At 42.6% G+C, this 26,811-nt stretch overlaps 1 protein-coding gene across 6 annotated transcripts in view; it reads right to left on the bottom strand.

Annotated features, from left to right (window-relative positions):
- Window positions 1-26,811, bottom strand: part of shf (Src homology 2 domain containing F) — a 98,580-nt gene that overhangs the window by 23,457 nt on the left and 48,312 nt on the right. For 4 of the 6 annotated variants that reach the window (XM_076756559.1, XM_076756648.1, XM_076756798.1 and 1 more), the window contains exon 3: window positions 5,635-5,853. In XM_076756559.1, the coding sequence (XP_076612674.1) occupies window positions 5,635-5,853 (219 nt within the window). Of the gene's footprint in view, window positions 1-4,703; window positions 4,803-5,634; window positions 5,854-26,811 lie in introns of all 6 variants that reach the window. The other 2 variants (XM_076756479.1, XM_076756726.1) reach the window with 1 other exon arrangement.

The following is a 26,811-nucleotide window of genomic DNA, read 5'->3' as shown; positions in this document are numbered from 1 at the left end:
TTTACATACTAACTTAATTGCTGACATCTGGGGACAACATCACTATAATGGAGCCCAGTAGGGTAAACAACAAGAGTGCCAGCTGTTAAAGAATCTCTTGCTCAACCACGTTATCTACAATACGCAATTAACTGAAATTAAGGGTCCATAAAATGTTATAAAACAATACAATAATGTGTTATCAGCCACTGCAGTAGTCCAGTGTTAAGTCATGCAGTAGCTCTGTGAAACGTAATGGTAATTTACAGTGGGCAGTTGAGGGAATATGTGCCTTTGGGTTTACTTCCACATATTTGGTTTATGTATGTTTACATGTTCTTTGATCATCCGACTATGAAAATGAGACCCAGGATGAGAAAAACATGGAATTTTCCTTTAAATACATTTTTGTTCTTAATACATTTACATATTCAAACACTGTTTTGATATGTTTTCAATTTGCACCCTGGGTGCGTAGCCTCATTATAAATTCACATCAAGCATTTTTCCACTTATGAAAACAACTAAAAAGAGATCAGGAAATGTACCTCTGCTGATAATGTTGTTACCACCAAACCCACATGGCCCAGGTTTGAGAGGCCAAAAATATCCAGTTACAGATTCAACCAGAGAATGTAAAATATAAAATGAGTCTCTTAACCAGCCATGAAATCCAATCCCAACCCGGATTCCCAACTACTGGAGCAAACATGTCCAGACATGCTCTAATTTACAGTTAAGCCCATGACCTTATGACTCCAGTCTAAAATTTCATAAACCCCAAGTAACCCTGCTGTAGAATAGATGCAAGACAATTCCATACTGCCACTGTGAGAAATGTGATGCCGAAGATTTTCACGTTTTATGGCATTGGAAAGTTGATTGGATCAAACTTCATTGACAACGGCATTGAAACAGCTGTTCAGCTCGGTTCAAATAGATGTGGGGATCTCCAGGACGAGATCAGGGTAAACTGGCAACGTCCGACAACAGGCTCCAAGCTGGCTCTTCAAATAGTGCCAGGACGGATGAGAAGGGATAGCTGGTAAAGTGGGAATGCCGACAGTCCTAAAGAATTGGCTCACAAGTGGACTTAAATAGTTAAATGGTGTATAATTTCTTGGCATTGTAGGTAAGCTGGTTGCAAAGATCAGAGCTTTCAGGGCAGGCACGTAAGCTCAAGCCATGAAAGGTGGGAAACTTTCTCTAAGCCCCTTGATGTCTGGATCCAAGGCCGGTCTACACCGACACCTGCAAGAGAAACAAGCCTGTGTTGACAAGGCTTGTCCCAGAGACGTCTTTCTCATCACTCTTCCTTTTTCTGACTTCCAAACAGTGGGGAATTATTTCTGCCTGAATTAAACATAACACAGAACGAAGACGTGTAATAAATCAAAGCACTTTTTGGAGCTGCAGCTTTCTTCTTTGAAAGACAACTTAAAGACTTATCAATGCAAGACCCAGCCAACACTTTGACATCCAGTAGAAATTAAATTAATCATCATCAAAAGAGGGACGGTGTCTGTAAGGGGGTGGGGTGGGGTGGGGGGCATTGAAAGAGGGATGTGTTGGTAAATAGCATCCTAAACAAACTCTTCTGAGTGCTGCTTGACAGAAAAATAATGAGGGAGAGAAGGAAAGTGATTAAGAATGCAGCATCCCTTATTTAACTAATGACTGGCAGAGGCAGCACAGCGTGACTCCTGTGACGACCTCGGTGCCGAGAAGACACAGAAGTAAACAGGAAACAGAAATGAAGTGACAATAAATGCAGAAACACAAAAAGATGATTAATGACCAGACAGACGTATGATCTGTGCGTACACACCGTACATGGGCTTTGAGGCTGTTGTGCCACAATGTGAAATAAACCATCAAAGCATTTTAATTACTGAGTTTTAAAGTCTTCAAAACAATCCACTCGTCCATTTCAAGTAGTGATAGTATCTTTAAGTTTGGATGTACAGTAGCTGATACAGAGTGGTACACTCATTACCTGCAACTATGCACTAAATACTCCCTTGAGCCTCTTTTTCTTCTTCCACAAATGAGATTCATGAGCTTGCTACCATGTAATGCCTCATAAGAGACTTAACACGCACTTAAATGTTACATACTAGAGCAGGGGTGGGCAGCCTCCGGCCTCCATATACGACCCACGAGACCACTTGATCCGGCCTGCGAGGCAATTCATAAATACAAAAAAAACAAAAAAACAACAACAACTCAGAAATGAAAAAAAAAATATAAAAAAAAAAATATATATATATATATATATATATATATATATGCAGCAAATCTGAAAAATAGTAGTACTAAAATAGTAAGCTATTACGTCCTACTGAGTGGTACCTGAACGCAACATGCACATAGCAGTTGATATCATGTCAATGCATCATGGCACTGCTAGGAAAACAAAGTCGATTTCAAGGGAAATGGATGAAGGATTACTTTTTGTGTTGAAGTGAAAGGCCAGCCGGTGTGTCTTAGCTTGTGGAGACGCGCTCACGGTGATGATTTGACTGTGCAGCTCATCCAGTTTAGCTGGATAAAACTGATGCTCTTCAGCAAAGTTTGGATGCCCAACAAGCTGTTTTCAGAAGACCACATTCAGACAGAGACAGTGTTCTGTGACAGTATGTTTGGGAAATGTACTTCTTCGTCAGAAATACAAAACAAAAACTGCAAAAACAATCCAACAAAAGCTCATATGTTTGGATATTTATACATTCTTTGTAGGTGACAATATGAAAACATCTGATGGTTCTAAAATATACAAACAACACATCTAATACACGGCTCCATGTAAATGAAACTGGGTGGCTAAATCAAGCTATTGGAATGACCTTACCTAAAAATATGTGGACTGCTCTGAAAAGACAAGTCCATGCAAGAAAACCAGCAAATTTGGATGAACTCTTTTCAAAAAGACAGTCTCCATCCTGAAATCTGCCTCGTTGATTGCTTCCAAACTCAGCTGACTGAGGTGAAAGGGATGAGCGACCAAACACTCTGCTGTATTTCTATTTTTAACCCAGCAAATGTCACATTTTCAGGAGAGCATAATAAAAATTGTTTTTGACAAAGACGTAAATTCCCAATAATCTGCCACAGAAATAACAATTGTAGAAATCAGTAAAATTACCAAATGTCTTCTTTTTTTGTACTTCTGTATACTACTGTGTGTGAATTGTGCTTCAGAATGTTCTTTCCTTTTACCAGGCAAAATCCTGGGATCTGCATCCACATCTCTAACAAAGTCCTGAGTGAGTCCATCTTTAGCAGACCACCATCAGGGATGATCTCTCTCTCATCCTCTCGATTTCTTATCAGTTTTGCTTTATTGAAATGTTATGGAGATGCAATGCAGTGTTTCTAAAGAAAACTGGAGGGAAATTAAAAGATAAATGCAACAGAGGAATATATGGAAATAAAAATTCAATTATACGTAAAAAAAACAGAATATGATCAAATCATAATGAAGAAAATGTCCATTATTCTCATATTGCTCTACGTTCATCTTCTCTGGAAGATTACATTTACACTTGAATGAAGTTCAATTACTCTGACTGCAAAAACAAACAAACAAACTTGGTAACTTCTTTTCCCAGCTGTGTACCACAACAAGCCTTCAGGCCATGCATATCTGTAATGGCTTCTTTCATTCAGCTGTAATTACAAGAGGAAAGGCTCATTCACTGAAGATTTACTCATTTTACTCATCGTGATGTTATCATGTGGACTACACCTTCACACTCAAGGTTTCTGAATCAAACCAAACAAAGCTCTGCTAAAACTATTTACAGTTCAGATATTAAAGGTGACTTAATACTTAGAACTTAAAATACTTTCATACAACCCAGATTCCAAAAACTTTGGTACGCTGTGTAAAAACATGAATAACATGGGATGTGAGGATCAGCTCATCCTTCTCTTTCTTTATGTTCTACACAGTGTCCCAACTTTTAAGGTACCTGTGTTGAAGGAAAAGCACACCTAAGCTAAAATGTAATGAAATGTGGTTATTCAAACGTCTGTGAAAGCACCTCAGTAAGAGCCGGGCTCTGTGCCTTCACTGGTTGGTTGGTCTGTTTCTTTGTGTGTTTTTAAGGATAGGGGGAACTCAGTCTGAGCTTCTGCAGCTCTGAGTCAGCTCTAGGTTTGTGTGCAGAACATCCTCAGAGAAGGAAATACAGCGTGACTCCAGTGTTAATTATTCTCTGTCCCCAGCACCCTTACACGTAAAGGAATCAGCATAGACTCAATCACTCCAACCCGAACACCTATCAGCCTTATCTTCGGAGCACCAAGAAGTGTCCCTGCTCTTATTGCACTTACAGTCCACTTCAAGCACTGGGCAATCAGACTAGCATCATCCTAATAATGTCATTTGACTCAAGAAACATTTCAAAGCCAGGTGATTAGCATTTTACTGTAGGTGGGTGACCTTTGTTCAACATACTGGTAAATTTGATTTTGAGAATCTAGGGCTCACATGTTTCACAGTGTTAAGCAATTCTTGTAAACACTAATAACTGGCAGAACATGCTTCTAATGTCAGTTTTTAATAACATCTTTAACTTGTGTGCTGAGGATTTAAGCAAGAAATAAATCCCAAACCAAAAGACTCAGTGCAACCCATTCGGTTCAGGCATCAAAGTCTAAGTCTAAGATGAATATACAGAAAGACAAGAGACACTCCCCAGCCCCGGCTCCAATGGTACCTGTGAGAGATTTAGAGGTGCAGTCCTTTCCTCCGTGGGGACCTGATCCAGTGTCACTTACAGAGCCCTCGTAGCTAATGCAGTCATAACAAAGCAGAGCTGTTCAAGGATAAAAAAAAGAAAGAATATAAAGACAAAAGGGGCGATGAAAAATAGAGTCGAGGGTTGCTGATTTTCTTTTCGTATGTCAGTTAAAAGACTTTTTTCTTTCTTTGAATTTGGGTTGCCTTTTTATATTCCAAAGCCGTTTTCTTTCCAGGAACAGCCCTGTTTGATGTTATGGCTGTGTTAGCCATGCTGAAGCTCTTAAACCACAGTGACTACCTGCACCTACATGCAACTGCACAACCAATCATGCCCCCCTGAGCAGCATAGGTATCATCTTAGTTTAAACAGACAGCAGATGGATCAAAACAGCAAACAGCAGACTGGACACCTGCAAGTGAACTTAGTAGGTGCTTTGAGGGTGGAGAAAGAAAGAGGTGTTAACAGAGTTTAAAGAAGCAGCAGCAGCAGCAGCAGCAGCAGCAGAATCCTCACAACCTGACAGAAGCCAAAGTCTAATTTGTTAGAGCTGGAGAGACAGACACCTGGGTTAGTTAAGCAAAAGAGACAGTTGCAGATTTTATTGAGTTAAAAGCTTGAAATTTAAATAAGGCAACCCTTACAGACATACAGTTGTGCCTAAACTGGATTAGTTTCCATGGTTAGATTCGCTGTCTGAGCTTTTGACATCAGCACTAATCAGACTAAAAAGTCTTTTGATTTAGATTAGAAAGCTGTTTTTCTGTGTGTACTTCTACAATGCGGAGAGGTTGTGTATTTTTTCATTAAAAAACTGATATGCTTTAGCTACCTCTCACTGTGTCATATATTAAGTTGATGGCATAATAAAGTTCAGTCACATGTGTCTGTACACTGGGTGTTATACCTGCAAAGGCTTTGGAAATCCTCTCTTTCTTCCACTCCCAGGGCTGGTCATACTCCTCAGGGGGTCGCTCATCATCCTGGGGGAGTCGGCTCTCTCTGGGGCAGCGCAGGCGCTCGGGGTCCGAGTCCCCGCCGTTCTCAGCTGGCTCATAAGGCGTGTCATAGAGGGGCAGCTGCCTCGCCGTTCCTTCCTTAGGTCCTCGTCCACCAGATCGTATTTCTACAAACAGGGAGGAAGGCTGGCCGTTAATGCCGGGATTCTGATATAAAACTTTATAGATGAAAATGGCTCCGTGGGGCAGAACACTGTCAGCGTATGAGAATGAGGATTTATGTCTGTAGACGCACTTAGAAAACACTAAAGCAACAAATTCTGTAAAGCCTGAGTTGCACATTTCTCATACAGCATATGATGAATGTGTGGTGATATTTCAACTGATTTGACTGGGAGACAAAATAGCCTCATTCACAGTTTCAGCTACTTGCATTCTTGTTATTATGTGGCTGAAATCACAGCCAATGACATCAGTTTGCAGGCTTAAGGGCACTAATAACATTGCCTATCAGGCCAAAGAGTTGAATTGACTTTGAACTAGTTTAAAATGAGAAAGCAGCCATACGTGCAGCAGCAATGTCAATTTTTATGGCTGCTAATGAACAATTTCTGGTCATTTTAGAATAACTGTGTGATAGGGGCAAAGAGAAGACACATGGTCAAAAAAAACAGTGTTGTGCTGTCTTAAATGAAAAAGTGCAAAAGGCATAGCCAGACTTAATGATGACATTAGATAGCAACAGATGCAATAGATACTGCGCCCACAGGTTCACTCTCAGCAACATAAATGCATGCTGGTCACTCTATCTCTTACCCTCACTTTATATCTCAAGTGTAATTCCCTCACCGGTGATAGTCAGCGAGAAAGATTCAACATGCTGATAGGAGGTGTGAGTGGTATACAAGGGGCCTCTTACATGTAGTGAATGATGGTGACAGTTGTCGCTGAACTGATGACAGAAGTGGGATGCAGAAGAGAGAGTTGAAATGAGGGGAGAATGTGGGTGGGAAGGGAGGATGAGCACCCGCAAAAACACACAGTGTAACCTCCCCGAGTACAGCAAAATCACACAACAGTTCTGAACAGCTTCGCCCGGGGCTGCACGTGCCTGCTCTGTCAGAACGTAGGAGAAGAGAAAGCACCCACTTCCTTTCTCTCCTTGTTCCCTCCATGTTTGCCCTACAAAACTAGGAACGCTGTACTCAACATTTTATGTCTCTTTCAAACTAATAGCGGGTAAATGAATAAAACTCAAACTTAAAAAAATTATACAATATTCATGACAACCACAGACAAACACACACACACAAACACACACACACACACACACACAATCACACACACGTATATATCTTCCCAAAAACTTGAAGTACAACAGCTTGAAGCAGGTACTTTGTAGTATGTGCCAATCATCCAACGATAGAGAGAGGACTTACGGTGGCAGAAAAGGAGTTGTTGGCTCAAAAACCTACTTGTCTCTCAGTGTGGTGGGGATTTTATCACAGCGATTGGGCAAGAAATGAGGGCATAACGGCAGTCCACCTTGTGCAATCTTCACACAATGCAGATAGGGACCCACATGATTTGAACTTTGGTATGGCTCCTCAGTTCACGCACCAGTAAATATATCTAGGAACATTTCCAGATCTCTGGTGTTGAGTTACAAAGTCTTTGTGCTTTCTACTGTATATATTTAATCATGAATAACAACATGGCCGCTGTATGAGATATTTAATCTCATACGGTGGCTTGGTTTACCTCAAACATTAAAAATCACATTTCTGAGAAATATAGAGCAAAACATTACAGTTTTTTAACCCATTGTAACATTTCAAAGTGCCGCCTGAATAGAACTTTCTCCATATAAATATTGTACATCAGGTTCAGAATCGTGAATCCAGTGCATATATTCATGTTTTTGTTTTCTATTCATGTTGTAACTCTGTCTAACATCACCTGACCTAGACAAAGACGCATGCATACCCTTTTATTCTGCATGTAAGGAGTCAAAACAGACCTGACTCCTAATGAAGCATCATGCCCTTGAGAGCTCTCTTCTCCCTCTTCCTTAGCCTCCTCCTCTCCTCTCCAATCCCCCTCTACTCATATGAAGTTGTTAGCAGCCTGCACCCTTCCTCCTGGGCCACATGAAGCTGTTAGTGGCCAGCACCACCTTAGAGTAATGCAATGTGAAGAGAATGAAATATTATGCCACACTACTGCATAATTGCCTCTTAGCCCAAGGGAGCTCTTGCGGAAAAATGAGCAATGCGTTGAGCCTAATGGAGCTACCCTGCCGGTGGTGGTGGAAGCGGAGGGGTGGAGTGAGGTGAGGCTGCCAGGTCCCGTATCTCAGCGTAATCCCGCATTAGGCAAACTAGCACTCTTTGATCTCGCAGTTAAAAGACTTGGTATTACGAGATCCCGGCATGATTAGGTCCTACCTCCCCTGCAGAAGAACAAACGGCTCTAGAAGATGGTGAAAGAGGCAAATAGAGGCTTCCAGAGGGGGTTAAATGAGAGTGGGAGGGTAGGAAGGTATTACTGATGGGGTGGTGAGTAAATCTTATGGGAAGAACCTTTTAATTGAAGGCACGCTGCCTTCCATAAACCGCTGCAGTGGATTGAGACTCCATGCTAGCTCCCAAGAATGAGGCCTTGTGTGTGGAGGTAGGAGACCTGTTGACCTTCCTACCTTCCTCTCACTGTCACCTTTAATTCCTTCCAGCCACCCTTCCTTCCTTGTTTCCTTCCATCCTTCCCTTTTTTCATTCTCTCTGTCAGCTCCTGTTAAGGCATGCTTGGTAAAGTGGGTGGGGACATGGCTGTCTAGGCAAATTACAGTGCTTGGCATGACAGTAGGGTTGCATGTTGCAACACAGCTGCTGTCTATCTTCTGTCTTTGACCTCTACCCTCCCTTTAGGGTCTGAGGTCAGGCCCCACACCCTTCCTTGATGTATGCACCTCGTACCTCCCCCTTCCCGGATGTCAGAGTTCCTGTCCAGATGCTGCACTTCCACTCTTTTACTTTTTGGCCCTCATGACATTCATACCCTGAAAAGCTTGCAAGATTTGATTTATCTTCCCTTTCTTACTGATGGTGGTAAGGAAAAGGAGAAATTTCAAGACTTACAAAGAATGTGCTGTTGCTGCATAGTTTTGAGTCTTCAAGTGCTACAATTATTTTAAGAAACAATTAAACTTGTAGAAAGTGTGCCGCACTCAACAGGGTTTCAGCAGTCATGTAGCGGCGGCAGCAGCAGTGACCACAACCATCTGTTTAGTGCCTCTAAAAAAGATGTGTGGGGGGGCAGCAGGGTATACTGCTGAGAACCAAACAGCTGCATTCAGCTACCAAAAAAAAAAAAGTTCCTTAATGAGAAAAGGCATGGATACTGCTATAAGAGCTCAACTGAAAAGCACCACTCAGTTGCATGTAGGGCTCCACATAATCTTGTTATTTTACCAGAATTTTAAACTTCAGTACAATACTAGTATAAAAAACATTGGTTGATACCAGAGCCCAAAAAAAAAAAAATCTCCTGTCCACAGTCCTGATATAGAAACAGGGACTGATCACATACCAACACATGCAAAATAATGTGAATAGTAATGGTTGAGAACCAGCTGATTTTCTTCCACGCTGTTCCATTTGTGCAGCCGTGGGTTGAAAATCTGATCGTAGATCAGCTTCAGTACTTTCAATATATAGTATATATGTATATATAGTATCAATGCTTCTGGCGACCTCAGTTCCACATGCAAGTAAAACATCCAAAGCTGGAGGAGAAGCGCTGAGTTCTGAAACAAGTGACAGATCTAGGCTTTGTTTTCCTCTTCCTCTCTGGTTCATGAACTTGAGAGATTAATCCTATGGGAAAGAGAGGAATATATTCCTTGCAATAAAGGCAGGGAGGCTCCTGTTCCACTTACTACATGAGGAGCCCTCTGGGTATATTATCATGGCGGTGCATGGGATGACGGAGAGCTCTGGATTAAATCAAAAAACATTAAGTGTAACCAACTCGGCAGCCGCATCCTGCTGTACATAAAGGACTGACCAAGCCATCTAGCCCTCATCATCCAGACCACCCCTGACTGATCTGCCCTCCTTCTCCATTATTGCCAACCAGTAAAAGTGATTGCATTTGCAAGAAACCAGCAAACAACTGCATAAGCGTGCTTTCATTGCAAGGCTAAAGCTTCAAATATGTAAAGGAAAAACACATTTATCTGCCTCTCTGTTTGACTGTCACCCACCCACTCCTATTGAGCCAGAGAGAATTCGCTGCTGCAGAGCGCTTGCAGGAGCACAGTGAATATCTGGATTTGATTGAGGGGATCTCTTGAGCACTGGTGAAGGATTAAATACGATTGACTTTACACCCCAGGAAAACAATGGCCAGAAAAGACTCTGGCTTCAAGGATTTGCTCTGCCTACTCTACCAGCTAAATCACTCTTGAAGAAATCCTGAACCCACATATCTGTTATCATTTCAGAGAGCTGGGTTATTAACAAGGTGGATCCTGCAGGAATACATCTGAAGAGTACCACAAAATATCAATGGGATATGAAATGGGTGACATTTGAGCACAACACTCAGCATCATTCAATGTTTTACAAAGAGACTAATGAGGTAGCAGATGCTTTCTGATTCACAGGCATCAATTACTAAACTCATGCCTTAGTGCTAATACTACATTTATATCTATATTTCAGTAAAGTTAGACCTCTGTGACACCGGTCCAGCCAAGCTTGTTCCATGACCGGATATAAGAGGGCTCGCGGGTTGGTTAACAAAGCGGCTGCAGCAGGGCTCATACATAGCAGTTTTCTGTACCTTTGATTTCATTCCTTTTGATTGCTCGGCTCTGTGAGGGGGAAACAGGGTCGATCTTGCGGCGGCAGTCAGGGATTTGAGCTATATCGGTCGCCACCCACAGGTATTGTGTGTCAGTCAGAGAGCTGGCTGCCAATTGAAGGTGTTTGCTCCTTGACCCGTGGCGGCCTGCTGTTGAGTGTCATTCTGCTTAGTGAGTGGAGCTGAGAGGAGGCTCTCGCCGCCAACTGTTCCCCACAGACTTCTGGGAGAATGGTTATGATAAGCAAAGACAAAACAACCGTCACCTTTGCGTACCTGTCAACATTAGGATTTGATCCTATAATCACCACTAGGCAACCGCTTGCTTTAAAATATCAGAGCAACAAGGTTTCCTACATGTCAGGTGTTCAGAATCAGATACCTGGTTGAAAGTGAAAAGCTGCGAACGTCCCCGCATTATGTAAATGAAAACACAAAAGGGCTTAGAAATTCAGCACTTAGCTCATGTTTTACTTGAAGAATATGGACACATCACTCACAGATTATGCTTCACTTTTGCAAGAGAGATACAGTAAGCTCCATTGTGCTTACATACAGCCTTAAAGTAGGTTGTTTAGAGTGGCTTTCCTACTGCTGTGAAGACAGGAAGGCAGAGACATGAGCATCAGTGATTACATCAAGAGCCATTTTACATCCTTCTGATGTAATGCAACTTCACTGCACACAGAAGCAGCGGTCTGTTTATACTGAACATCATACGTCACCTAACAGTTATTTTCATCAGTAGTGAGCTTTCAAGTGATTTGTGTTCATTAGCTGCTGGATATGGAGAGCCCTTCACTGATGTGCATGTTTATTATTCTTTCCACTCGCTCCTCATGTCTGTGTCTTCCACTCTGTCTTTCTATCACTCTCCTCGACTTCCTGTCGCAGTCTCTTTGTTTATTTCTCCCTCTGTGACAAACTTGCATCACCTGCCTGTCTCTAATTTTCCATTTTCTCCTCCCTCTCTATTCACTTGCTGTCGCTCTTTGTCTCTTTCTTTTTTCATACATCCCCACTGTCTCCCTCTGACACTCCCCTCTCTTCCTCTCTCCCTCTGTTACTTTGTCTGCCTTACTTCCATCGTCACCCGCCTCCTCCTTGTTTTCTGCTTTGTGTATGTTGTCTCTTTAGGCATACTCTTCTGCTCCAGTAAGGGAATGAATCCATATACATGTCAGCATGTTGTGGAAGACACTCTTCAGCTTCTATTCCCTCAGGCCATCTGGGGGAACAGCAAATTTACACATACACGAGTGCAAACACCCACACAGGCATGCTTTCACTGGGATGTTACATGTGACTGGCTGCACAATTCTAAACTCTTTTCTAATGTCCTTGAGTTTCTGTTTTGATCCTGTGCATGTACAAATGAATGCACTTGTCTGGCTTGTCTGAAATACCGTTTAGATTTCCTAACATTAGTTTACAAAGGCGACCCAGCTCTGTGGGTCTCCCTACAAGCGCCTTTCGCTATGTGTCATGTGTCTATCAAAGAGTATGGCTCCCAGCTGAGAGAGAAAGAAACACAAACCAAAAATAGTGCAGCAAAACCCAAAGTACCCTCCTCTCATGGTCAAGCATGAATAGACTGTCTTAGCCTTGGCCTCAAGGCTTACGTATATATATATATATACACACACACACACACATCTGAGAGGCAGGCAGAGGTCTCAGAGTGTACCTACAACAAGCCTGGCACAGTGTGAGCCAGGAAGAAGACAGAGAGAACAAACGGCATGGCTACTTCTGTTCTGTCTGCAGGAGGCTGATGGAGATACAGCAGCACAGACACACGACCTCCTTGTCATGTTCACAGAAAGGCAGGAGCATGACTGTAAAAATCAAGGCTTATTGATTGCAGACGCTTTACAATTTTTTTCTAAATATCAAATCAAGTAAGGAAGCATGCTAATTTATTCCTTTTGTCTTTTTGCCACTTTTGTTCTTTTTAAACTCTATGAGACATGAAAATGAAATCAAAATTGGGGCAAGATGTGAGCACAAAGCCAGACATATCCACCCTCCCATTTTACCCTTCTCTCCCGTTGTGCTCCCATTTAATTATTTTTCCCTAAATCTACCACATTTTTAACCTTTCTAATAAAAATATAGAAAAGTTGGTTCTAATGTTGACAGGAAGCATAACCGCCTATTTAATGTGTCTGTTACAGTCCCCTCTGATAATGCAGGTGGCAATAGGAGGAGGCGTAGAAACATGCTCCACTAATGACTACATTTAAGGTAAATGCTCAAATCAGCATGAGAAAAATAACACTGGCATGTTGATGCTTAGCAGGTAGAATGTTTACCATCTTAGTTTAGTATCATATGATGCTAACTATTTAGGAATAAAACCAAAATAGTGGAGAAACAGAAAAAGTGATGTGAAGACGGTGTGAGATGAAAGGTCAGAGGACATGAATGTCTACAGGATGAACTGGTACCAATCAAACAGAAGTAGGGATATTTCACAGGAGAAGTGAAGACTTTTACCTGCTGGTGGCGCTGGATGACAATCCTATTGAGTACCTGAATGTCCCCTAGCCACGACAATCCATCTCATGGTTGTCAAGATATTTTATAAATGTCAAGACTCACAGTGGAACTAATGGAGAAGTCAGGGTGCATATGAAGACTGTCCTGCAGACGATCCATTCAATAAAAAAAGAGAATACTGCAATGCTGTGTTATATCAGATTCACTGATATTTGTTAAATTTTTTAATATTTTCATCATCATCTTTTTTTATATTATCTGATTTTTTATCACATTTTTCCTGTCAGATGATTAGAGTTCTGATGACAGAGTGTGCTTGAATTGTAAAACACAGAATTCAGAAAAAGTGAAAAAGATGAAAGCCTCGTTGATAAACAAAGTCTGGCATCCAGTATGAGTATGAGTGATTAACTGGGTCTGCTGTTGAACACAGGATGACTGTTTCTTCTTCGTACCTACGTAAACGCCTTTTCATTCTCCTTTTCTGTCGGGCCACTGCATAGATGATGCCATTGCATCTATGCGGGGCTCAATTGCAATTACAGCTCATTAGGACTGAGGTGAAAGCTCATTAATAGAAGATGAATGGGAACAGCGGCTTGGAAAGGTGCCCGTCTACCTACATGAATCACCGAGTAGCCCTCCCGGCTAACTCACGCAGCTCCGCAGTGAACAAACAAAAAGACGAGCAGTAGTTCAGCACACTGACAGGTGACACCAAGTACAGACGCAATTAGTCATTTCCAGTGCCGTCGATTACACGGCAGTAATAGAAATTCCATTTGGACGACAGTCAAACACACAGAAGCTGGAATCTTTTCTCGACATGCAGTGAGGAGGATTTAATGTGAGGCAGTGACAGGCTGCTTGGCTGACGCTGTTGGATGCAGAGGGTCCCACAGTCTGGTGGGAGCGGAGCTATTTTTCTGCAGGCTGTGGTTCTGAGCTGTGCTGCTCTGTGGCTATTGTTCCTGAGCTGAGATAAGACTGCCAGTGGATTAGAAGAGAGTGCACCCAGAGTTCAGGTTGTGTATGGCTGCTGGAAGGAGAAGGCAGCATGGGAATGGGATTGGTTCTGGGAAGGGAACTGGGAAGAAGAGAGGAGATAAACAGGAGAGGAGAGAGGAAAGGAGAGAGGAGTCAGCCGTGCCACTGAGTGCCTCTTGTCATGATGCCTGATCTGCCTGTGTGGTCGCAGAGGAGAAAGGCGAATCTCATGACACGTGGACATGCTATGATGAATAGTCACTTCATGCCCCCACCCCATAGGGGGTAATAGCCCATTAATGGTGATAGGCCTCCAGCAAAGAACCACTCGCACCCCCACCACCTCACTCCTTCAACCTTCAACCGGCTCACATTCCCCCAGGGGATGTCAGGGCTGCTCATCTACTCTTCTCTGTTGGAAAGAGAACAGAATTGAGAAAGAGATGACATGGGAGAGAAAAATCCTATTTGTGGCGCAAGGGGAGCACTGTCGCAAAAGCCATGATAATAATACAGACATGGGTCAGACAGAGGTCATGTTAGAACAAACTCACAGGACCAGGACGTTTACATTTTAGCTTTTAGAATACTGGTGCAAGAAAGATGTGGGACGAGTGTGCCCAAGGATGCCTTTTAACTTGATTGGGCAATGCAGGGGGGGCTGGAGGGAATCTCCGATCCTTCAGCATAAGCATAACGTTGTTCTGGTGCTTGGATCTTCAACTACTCTTCTCAAGAGCCATCTGTGCAGCTCAGACTCGAACAAAGCCAACTCACAGCTGCACACTTAAATAGACGCCTTACTGCGAGAAGGAAGAATCTCCTATTTTCAAATCTATCCACTTTTTTTTTTTCCCAACATTTTTCCTTATTGTGTGATAATCCGATAATCTCTCCCTGCAGCACAACAATGCAGACAGAAGCCGCAGCCGAGAAATCTGTGGGAAATTAAGTTCTATCACCTCCACGCTGAGTGGAGCTGACAGTCACTGTACTCTCCTTGGGCTGTCTCTCATTAGCGGAGATGGATGCATGCTGAAACGCTGACATATTTTACTCACAAACTGGGTTACAAACAGAGAACAGCAGCAAATCGTTTCTTGTGGCAACATTACAAAACCTGAACTGTGTGTGACCTCAGTTTTACAATTCGCAATACGCCAGTAAGTCTAAACTGTAGAGGCCCTTATGAATACAACCCATGAGCACTTAAAAAAATAAAGCATAATGCCATACTTTTCCTGAACTTCAAAGTCAATGCTCATTATGAGGAATATCAAGCATATAATGAAGATGAAACTGCAGCAAATTAGAAAAAAAATTGCGTAACTAGTTCAACAGAGGAGCATGAATATTTATCATGTCAAAAAAAAAAAGAAAAGAAAAGGCAGTTGCATCTTCGGGCAAAAAGAGAAGCAGATAGGGAGACGCTGGACCGCTTGGTATTGATTTGTTCCCTTTATCCGAGATGGCTACTTCTGCTGGAGCAGCACTGTGACCTGTTTACCAATCCTTCCAGTCCAAAGGACGTGCATGTCCTCTGGGAGACGTGCATTAGCTCTCTGGCAATGCAAATAGTTACACAGCAGTGACCTCGTCTCTCTCTACCTGTGTGCTGTTGTGACCTTCAGTTGAGTGCTGCCTCTTGGTCGGTGCTCCCCACATGACTATATGTGGAGAGGGTAAATACAGGAAGGGTGGATTACCACGGTAAGCTGCTAACAATGTTTACATGATCGTGTGCGATGTGATCCCCGTCACCCGGTGTCTGAGCGAATGAAACACAACATGACCGCAAACAGATTAAACAATGAGAAACACCAACGGTCTTTCATAGGACGGCAGAGGTTAAGCCTCGACAGGATGTTTTACAGCAGGGTTGAACACTGAGAGATTTCTATGACTCAAACACATCTGAGTTAAAACACAAGGCCAGCCAATCATCATTTCATGAAAGCCTACTTTTACAAAATATGGTATTCAACCTTTAAAATGGTACAATGGCTCACAAAATGATTCAATTTCTACAACGCGCACTCTGTTGGGAATCTAAATGTAGCGAATGAAGTGTATTTTGCCAAAATGAATGTAAAGCGTTTTGAAAATGAATTTATCATTTGAGGGCAGCACCAATTTATAGCTTAATCAGTCAGGCGTTTCTCTGGTGCTTAATGAATTTGTTTTTGCCGGCCATAACACCGCTTAATGCAAAATTTTATTCAGCTTGCACCTCCATAAAAAGTAGAGAACATGCAGCCAGACAAGTGGCTCCAACTCATTGTGTGACTGGATAATGTTCATTTGTTTTTCACGGTTTATGTTCCTCACAGAATGCACACATGCACGCAAGACAATACTACATGGCTCATGGCCTGACATGCACTGCATTCAGTCCAACTATCAGATAGGAGACACTGCAATTAGCTAGAGTCTAATTAAAACCCACTATACAAGTGTCCAGCTACACCTTCAGGCTGTACGGTTGTTTACTGCAGCTCAGCTTCCTGTTCACATAGAGAAAAACAAAAACAACATGAAAGCCTTACTTATGCATAATGATGAATATGATACCCTTCACCCCTACTGCTATGTCTAAACAAAGCCTGCCCACTCTGGTCCTTGTCTCTGTGCATCTCTGCACAGGGCGAAAAGTCTGCAGTGATGTTTTATGTGTGCCAGTGTTTCTGCTGCCTGTCCTCTTCAGCATTCCATTAGTTCAGACACCAGAGAGCCTGCAGAGAAGCTTCTGGAGTCCCATCAGCTCCGTCCAACATGATTCACTCTGACAGGGCAGACGGACCAGTGCAGGGAAGGCACATGAAACACGATTAAGATGTAATGCCACAACCTCATAAACAAACAAAAAGTAAGCAGACATATTGTGAAAGTCATTGCACACCAGTAGGTGCAAGAAAACATATATATATATATATGCCTCGAGTTATCGATCAAAGATTTTCAGTACCGGTAATGTTACCGATACCTCCACGTCATTGCTGATTCTTGAATCATGCTTTTTTTTTTTACACCAATTTTATAAACTCCATTTTAACATTACACATTACGGTACAATTACCCACTTCAGTGGAGGAAGCTATTCAAAGACCTGGCAGCTGCTGGAGACACATGAATAACAAACAGCAGAGGACAGCAATACTACATTGTATCATCTAGTCTGCCTAATCTAATGTGACATTTGTGGTATTGGGAAATACGGGCAGGGTGAGACTTCTTACTTTCTCTGTGCTAAAGAGCAGCTAGCCTGACAATCATCCACTGTGTCAACTTCAGGACATTTCCCTCCTTTTACCTGTTAGTCTGTAAGCAACACCATGTTGGCTGTCAGAAACGCTCTCGGCCTTGGCGCCAGGTTATCAGTCTCTACGGTGGGGAGCAGAGGATGCGTCTGTGGACGATGCTGCGCTGGCTAACCAAAAAGCAGCCCAAAGTTTACTTTGTTATCTATGCACATAATCAGCTTTTGGTGAAAAAAAAACAAAAAAAAAACAGTGAGATCCACCCCTGGGTGTAAAGTAGTTCGCATGCCTCAATGATAACAGCATTATCAGATCTTGGTGGAAACTTGATGCTCTTTGGCTCACTGACACCAGATGACAAGGTATTTTTTGACTCTGGATCTTCGTAGTTTGGTACCCAGCCCTACGTATCTCCTTTCGTCTTTGCAATCAAGACACATCCATCTTAACAAAAAACTAATTTTCATTTGTTTCACCCACATGCCAACCGGTTGGCATAAATATGCTAACCAAGCTCCACGCAGGTGCTGTTGAGTGCAGACCTGTCCACATGCAGTACACACTGGAAGAAGGAACACAGAGTAGCAGATGGTCATTTGCATTATTTTCTTCTGCACCGTCGTGGCTCTGCAAACATGGGAGATATGCAGAGTAGGGCTTTCTGGCACAACTTTACCCACACACAAGATGCAAAAAGAGAGGAAATAGTCTGAAGAGGTCTGATGACCCACGAGCCAAAACGCATTGGTCCCACAATAAATCAAGGCAGTTATGAGGAACCTTCATGTTCTGGAAAAGCAGGAATTTTGAATCTGTCAGAGGCTTGTTTTATATTACTTTCTGTTGAACAAAATAAAAAATAAAGAAAGAAAGAAATAAATGCGTAGTTTCGGCATATTGTTTTCATCTTTAGGAAATCCTGTCCATGCTAATTATTATCTCTCATTTGTTCACTAGCTATAAACCTGTCATAACAATTGTAGTATCCTGTGAAAGGCATGTATTAAATTTTCCTTTTATTAAACCCTTTCTGTTGTCATTCACGTTATTTTACTACACTGTCTTACCCCTGACACTTCATGGCTCTCATAAGCTATTTGATTGATTTGCTATACAGTATCAAAACTGCAGGTCCCTTGTTGGCATTTAAGCCAATATTTGACGGCACTGCATGGGATGATGCATAATTTTTACATCAGCATTTCACGTGGCTCACTGTTAATCAAATGGTTTTAAAATTCAGTGGGAGAGCTTACACATCAATACCGCTGAGCACCTGTCCCCAAGGAGTCAACAAGACAAAACACAACAGCAAGCAAGAAGAAGGGATGTCATTTCGATTGAACAGACAGGAACACATTTATACGCTGTTGTGAATTTATGTTGTTTGGCTAGCTGAGGCTGGAACTACTCAACAGTGATGTGTACTTATGGTGACATAAAACAAAGACAGTAAAATACAACACAAAACACGCCAGCAAGTGCTCCGTGTGCATCATGACAGCATGTAACAAAACTCTGACATCAGCTCAGTCTCACTCCAAATGAACTTCTTTGTTCAAATGGCGAGCTCATTTTCCTTAATGAGTCAAACACACAACAAAAACTCCAGAAGACTGAACAATGAATGCAAATTGACCCCGAGGGTGCGCTGTAGAAAATGAGCTCTTGTAAACAAAACTGATTACCCACAAAAAAACAAGCTGCAATGTAAACCTTGACTAAGCTAGTTCTGTTACTGGCTAATGAGCAAATCCTTTAAACACCTGCTGCTGTACTGCCATTCGTATACATTTCATACAGTAGTTTATAGGCTGCAGGATTTAGACTGGTTTCGAGGCATTTGATTGATGGTGTGTGGGAATTAGTGTTAAAGATTTTTGGCTCATTCCTCACTGACCTCAGGTGAAAGTACTGCTATGCCAATATAAGCTCGTAATGGAAAAGTCATTTGCATTAGCATATTTAATTTTGAAGGCCGGATTTCTGCGATTGCTTCTGGGAATATGATATATCTGCAGCACGAGTCTGATATCTGTCTCCTCTTTCCTCCAGTACTGCTAATTCACACTACTGTTGCCTTTAGATAAGATTACATTGTAATGTAATATAGACTTTTTTTTTGTCACCTGTGTTTATCAGATGCGAAAATGTTAACACCAGCAATACTCATTTAGGTCTTTCTGATTGTGTTAGGCAAAGAGGGCTAATACTTATACTACTACTATTACTACTATTACCACAGTGATAATAAGCATCACATAAACTCATCAAATAATAACAGTCTGAATTGCACATAATCTTACAGAAATGTTGAACGCGCTCTGAAAAAAATTCCCAAAAAAGGACTTTAATCAGATGAGATCATATACAGACAAACACAGCTGCCTTCATTAGCACTCATAGCTGAGCAAGGATTGCACAGTAATAATACTATGTCAGTATCTGCTGTGCAAGGCTGCATACCTGAGTTTATGACGCCCTTCTGTTGGCCGGGCCTCAGACATGTGGCTGCAGCATGCCACGTGGGCTTCTCCACCAACCTCGCCAGCAGCAGCAGAAGCACCACTAGTCGCTCAGGAACCTCTGCCAAACATCAGTCAGCATGCCAGTGACTTTTATAGCCCAAGTCCCAAAAAAACACCACTAATGAAACTACGGCTTGGAGAGGGATCTCTGCCAGAGCAGTGTTTTGGAAAAGGCAGTGTCACTATTGCAGAATAGTTATTAACATCTGACTGGAATCAGGCTTGGGAGTCGCATGGCAATGTCCCATAGAGTATCTTTGTACCCTGCAGTTAAAAGTCAATGGCTATCCCGTAAAAACACTCACGCCAATAAAAATGGATGATGCTGAATGACTAATCTTTGCCTCATCTCCCTTCCAGGATCCAATAATGCGCTACCGCTATTGTGGAAAAAACTACAGCAGAAGGTTGATAAGAGTGCCAAGCTATGGATCTCACCACATACACAGCGGCAGGAGTTGATGTGACAAGTTAAGAAAATGGCTGGTTGCAAAGCTAGGAAAACACGGAAATCTGTGTTTTGATTACTTTAAAGACAAATCTAGAAAAACTGAGTAAGGTAATCGAAACACAGGCAATTCTAACAAACACACAATGAATCTTCTTTTATTTTAGTTGAAAGTAGGTGAGGCTGGTCGCACAGGCGGTAAACATGCAGTACTGATGTGCCCAACTAGGTTTCATTCTCCCACTGCATCCGCTGTTTCCCTCAGGAGTGTAATCATCCTCCATGCGGTTTGGCCGCCTCTTCCAACCCCAGCAGGAATGCCTTTCTTCATTGCCAAAATCCCTTTCACAAAATGTGGATGCAAGCAAAACACAGAGAGTCCAACCGTTGTGCAGGGTGAAGCTCATTCTGTCACTAGGGCAGGGAGTGTGTTATCACAGGGTTATGAGCAGCTGCCGAGCATGTTTCGTAAAGGAATGCCAATGTTGATTTAAGCCATCTCCCTCTATACGTCATGCTATTCAGAAGGAATACCACACTGCCCATTTTCTACCATAATTATTCGCACACTCAAACATACGCACACACACATGCTAAAAACTCCACCTTGTATGGTCAAACCATCCATTACTGTGGTCTAAAATACCACGCCAGGGCCTCAAAAGGCTGCATATCTGCTGTTAACCTCGCATTCAGCCGGTGAGAGAACCAGCAAATGGAAGACTTCTGGATTTCTCTCCTCCTGCAGCTGTGTGGGCGACTACACTCATACAAACTATGCTGAAGAAAGGTCAGTTGGCTCACGCACAAATACGAGGCCTGTAGTTACATGAACGCATTTGGGGGCACAGATGACTGGCACAAATGCACGTACAATACACAAGGCGCATACCAGGGGCTGACAGCCATGCACACACCCACAGACATACGTCACGGCGTCACAATAATACACCCTCACCCTCCTCCCTACAGTGAGCCAAGGGTGGGCTGACATGACCCATCCCGCTCAGAGCTGCTAACACATTCTTGCACCTGCTGCCTCCCACCCGACTGCTGCTCATCCGCTCTCTTCAGGGAGCACACACACTGGATTCCACACTGGTGAGGTGGCTGAATGTCGAACAGTCATAATCTCTCTGCTCCGCGCAGTTGTGCTGTTAACCTCTGACAAGTGTAATTCTAACTTCTCTGTTTTCTCCAATGAATAAAACATATTTCTGCTGAGAAGGACTCTCTAAGGAAATGACATGAAATTAGGCAAAAGAAGAAATGTTAGCGGGGGGTGGGGGTGGGGAGGCAATCTCTGCCAACTCCAGTAGAGTGTAAGAGACTTTTGATTTATGCCGAGTGGGAGTTTGGAGTCTACACTGTGTCTGTTCAGCTATACATGTCTGTGTGTGTGTGTTTGTGTGTGAAATGTGAGACTGACACAGGCAGAGAGACAAACTGACAAACATGAAGGCAGTGCATTCCAGCAGTGTACAAGACGGCCTACTAAACATATGGAGGAGACAGAGGCTGCAGTCCTGTGGGCGTGGAGATGAAAGGCTGAGAAGTCTGACTTCTTGCACTTCCTGCTGAGACATAGGAAGCAACCAGGATCCTGTCAGGAACAGGAGGGGCCAATTTCTTCTAGCTCAGATCTCCAGAACTTGTCAGTCTTTCCTTCACTCCCTATAGCCAAAGAAAGTGTGAGGTGGCATTATTGCCTGTTCCTGTGGGTACACAGTGTGATCATTCCAGGAGAAAACAGCACAATTCATCACTTGCTACGCTAGTTTGCTGAGAGGTTGTTCTCTGCTAATTCCTCTAAATCACAGCGCGGTAGACAAGAATAATGTCGGAGGCGCCTTATCGCCATGCTCTCTATGTACTGACATTTTCTGCTGCTGTTCTGTAAATTCTTGTGGACATGCTGTGGAGGATGTGGCACCAGCAAACTCATTCTCCGCTGGCTAAATGATGGCTGACCTTTCCACTGGCAGTCTGTGAAACAGGGATCCCAGCACACGAGCGAGTCCTGAAAGGACACAAGGAGTGGAGTGGCAGATGCGGCTGAAAAATATTGACGACTCCAAGAACTCATGAATAAAAACATGAATGGATGACATAGATGATGCAGTTGTTGTGGATGGGGGGATTATTCCATCATAAGGGGTTTGTTCCTTTGATACTGTTACATTTGAATGGTTGTCTGCTTGCATTAGCGGCCTTCATTAATAACATTCATTAGCCATTCGGGGTCTATTTGAACAGAACAGCGAGAAGCCTCCCCAGCTCCACTCCTGATACACTTACAGGGACCGTGTAATGCCCACAGGACAATTCAATTAGGAAAGAGGCATTTGATCACTATTAAGACTTTAGACTCCCGTCTTAAAAGCATAATTTATCACCATCAGGGTCTATTGTATGACAACGGTAGATTAGGTGTCCTGAACATTTTCTGGAAGGTGACACATGGCTTCCAAGAACTGTTACAAGTAAACAAGATTAGCCTTGTATGTGTCTCCCCTAAAAATGGAGCATAGCAGAACTAATCACACTGACAAGCTTGTTGCTATTGTTTTTCCAACATAGATTCTGGTTGAACATGGGCCATTTGTTGGCCTTCTCGTCATAATTGCGCCGCTTCCTGAAGGGAGATGAAATCAATCAAAATAAGCCCATCTGCACTTTAAATCATCCTGGAATCAAGGCCAGGAATAATCTCCACCTAAAACAAAGAAGAATTGTGTTGAAACAAAAGTCCTCCAAGATCTGTTTGCGGTGATTGAGACTTTGCCAAGTGGGAGAAGAATGAGTAAGAGCTGACAGTGAAAAATGGGATAGAACGGAAACGGTGGGACGATGAAGACGCCAGGAAATGAGACAGGGCTAGTGTGTGTGCAGCACTTGGTGCCAGCTGACCCACTGTTGGCAGGTCTGGTTGCTGGGCCCTCTGCTGCTCTCCACGGTGCCCAGGCACAGAGGGGGAATCCTAGGTAATTTGTCCGCTTGTTTGGATAATCCACCATCTGCCACACTGCGAAAGGCCCCAGGCCCATCCACAAGCCTTCATGTTGGACCCAAATGCTAAACATATGGGGGCAAGCAAAAATGGAGTCCAAGTTCCTCTGAGGGCACAACAATTGCAAAACAAGGCTCAATCAGGAAGCTATAGTTAGAAGGATTATGAATCTCCAGAAATAACTTTACTGTACAAACAGAAGAGGCACCAGGGTGTGTGGTTTGGGTTATTTCTGCCACATTTTAGGTGTTATAGATGGTGATCTTTGGTTTAAAATTAAGGGTAGACAATATAGGGGGCCTTTTAGCCCTATCAGTATATTTTCTAAAGACTGAAAGGAGCAGTTTTTCTCATTGTTATACTTAAACAAAACCTGTTTTTGCATAAGGAAGCAGTGTGATCGTCAGCGTTTTACAGGGATGCTGTGAAGGATCCACCTGCTAAACTGAGACAAATGTTAGTGTTTTGACTTACAAATGTAATAAAGAAGTGCAGTGAACTGCAATAAGCCGAGCACTAAGCACACTTTATAAGACATCTCCATCTGTACCAAACATCACAGCTGAAGTTTAATAGGTAAACTCCACTGGTGGAAAACGGATAACTGTGACTGTGAAAAAATATCAACACGGTGCATCGTGGAAGGAAAAATTAACTGTGAGATCCGCTGGTGGTGTCTTGTGCACAATTTCAACCTGAACTGCAGTTTTTCCAACAGTGGACAATCAACAGACAGGCTGCCTCTTCCCTGCACAGATCAAAGACTATCCCCATTCACTGATGTTGTAAAACAGCCCCATGCTTTGCTTTCTCTGATGAGAAATAGAGCACACTCGACAGTGAATGAATCATATTCAAATACAGATTGTAAAACTGCACCACCAACATGAGCACAACAGAAATTATATTTGCGGGGTGAAAGAAGCGTAGAAGGACAGCAGACGATACTCAAATGTCACAGAAAACCCATCTCAGGCAGGTTTGCCAACCTGTCAAGAATTATTACTATCAATTTCCTGGTTGTTTATAAGGACAGGAAACACAGACACATGTGAAACTTTATCTTTTACATCACTGGGTTCTCAAATGAACTTTGACGAATGGGAAAATTACTTCCCTGATCATTTCAGGGTGAGAGCAGGATCAGGGTGAATACTGCATAGTCTGGATGATGATATTCCAAGCAATTGTTGGATGCCAGAGCTGGCAACACATATATGACAAGAAAGAAAAACATAAAGAAATTAAAATAAAAATAAATATGCCCATCTTCCTTTGTGGCTGAGTCTGTACGTGCTATGAGTGAATGCCTTGGGTGGTCTTTTCATTTGACCCAAGAAATGTCATTAAAATATGATCTGGCAAAAACAGAAATTTAAGAAAGAAATTGAACATCACCTGTTGAAAAGGACTTATAATTTCACTGTTTTACTACCTTCATCCTGATACATTTCAGTTTTTGTACCTCAGAGCAGCAAATGAAAATGAACGGGTGGAATGACAGGAGAAGAATGGAGCAATGAGTGAGACCTGGCAGAGAGAAATTCAGAGAATAACTGGCTTTGTTGTAGGCCTGCGATTGCACTTTATGCTATTCTCCTGTTGTATTCCCTTTGACAACAGTGTGCTGTTTGAAGTGCCGTGAAATGACACCAAGAGTACTTTCATAAGAGGATGTATTGAGTCACCGGCCAATGGTGTCACTGGGCCTGGAGATGACTACTGAGGCTGTGACTGGCTGCATGGCTGGGCACTACAAAGGTCTGCCAAAATTCGAATCTAAGCGACTGTGATTTATGGTCAAACGAATGACTATGATGACAATAAAAGATGGGGTTTTCCCTTGAGTCATCAACACCTGTTGATCTTAAACTAACTTTACTAACTTTACTGCACTAATTATTCCCCAGAGGACGCATCACTGTGTCTCTGTTTAACCATTTGCTAATTTACAATGGTTCCCTCCCACTAACCACTAGTTTAAAAAAAAAACAAACAAGTACACTGCAAATTACTGCACATTGTGCTCAGGAAATAGCCATCAGGTCAAATGTTTTTGTTAGACGAACAGAGGCGTGTTGTGTGCTCTGCAACAACTCCATGATATTTTTCTGAAAAGAAAGTCAAATGCTCTACTGGCCACTTTTCCACAGAAATATTATATTTTCACAGAATCTGAAAATAGTAAAAGGTATCAGGCCTCCATGCAAGATGCTGGTCGAACAGTTCAAGCACCAGTGTAGTTGAGGGAATTCACAGGTCATTTTGGTTATGAATGAGACCGGATTGAGAGAAACACTATGAGCAACACATACAGTGTGTATGTACAGACCAAGCAAGTGGACCCCTGAGTCTTGGATTATGCTCTGCAGGTACCTTTTCTGGACACTGTTTTGTTGTTGTTATAACTGATCTCACTTCAATGTTAATGGGCCAGAAATGGCTACTTTGTTAGGGATTTTGTCATATCTGTGAAGGCAAGTAAGTGCAATTTTTTTTTGTCTGGCATCCCAGACTACAGGGACCTTAAATACACAGGGCCGGCTTTACTGAGAAAATGATGTCACAAAAATGTGCAGTTTTCACTGAGTTTGCTACCACAATCGGTGTATTTTCAGCATCTGATTTCCTAAGACAGCAGCTCATTATGCAGTCAGTTCCTGGACTGTGCCTGATAATGCCCTCTGCCAGTAAAGACTCACTCAGAAAAGCAATCATTTCATAGAGATTTTGATTACAAAATATTGGGGCGCAGACGGAAGTGGAAGTGGAGTTGATGTGGATGCAATTGCTGAGGTAAACGCAGCTAAACCAACACTAAATAATCTTAAGACAACAAAGAAAAGTTTTGTTGGAAGACAGGTGCAAAAGTCTATCTGAAGCATTCCTTTAATGTTATGGGCTGGCATGTTGTTTTGATGGGTAAGGGGACAGGGAAGCAATCTTGCCTGAAGGCAGGCTCTCCATAGACAGTGCTCACAGAGATGCCCTGCTTATCAGGAACACTTTTGAACCCCATGTACTTCAAAGGCGTGGCTGTGAGAATATGAGATTTCAAATGCTGAGAAATGCTATTTTTCCCTGCGGCCGTTCGCACATGTTCTGTCTCTGTATCCCTCTTGTGACATACAGTAGTTAGCATCATCAATGTTTGTTTCAGTGCTTTTGTCTCAGCTGCGCCTTGACGTGTGTGTATGTCTGAGTGTGTGTCTGAGCTTCTGATCCGCACTGGTTTCCTAAATATGTAATTTGACAAACACATTTCATGCATTTCTCAGTGTCATCTGAATGACTGTTCTTTCTTGAGGAGTGGGACTAGTTCATTTTGTCAATGCTTACTGGTGCAACTTGAGCATCTGCACGCTCTCCCAGAATGCTGAATGAGTGCAAATTGCCGTAATGAAGCTATTTCATTATGGGGATGAGCAGTGCTGAATAAACAGGAACAACAAGGCAGAGTGCTTCATTGAGCCATCTGTGGAAGCACTTTGGCGAGGAGTGCTGCTATGTTTACAACTCTGATGGCT

Source organism: Chaetodon auriga, chromosome 1 (genome assembly GCF_051107435.1).
Source record: "Chaetodon auriga isolate fChaAug3 chromosome 1, fChaAug3.hap1, whole genome shotgun sequence".
NCBI lineage: Eukaryota > Metazoa > Chordata > Actinopteri > Chaetodontiformes > Chaetodontidae > Chaetodon > Chaetodon auriga.
This window is presented reverse-complemented; position numbering and strand designations above follow the sequence as displayed.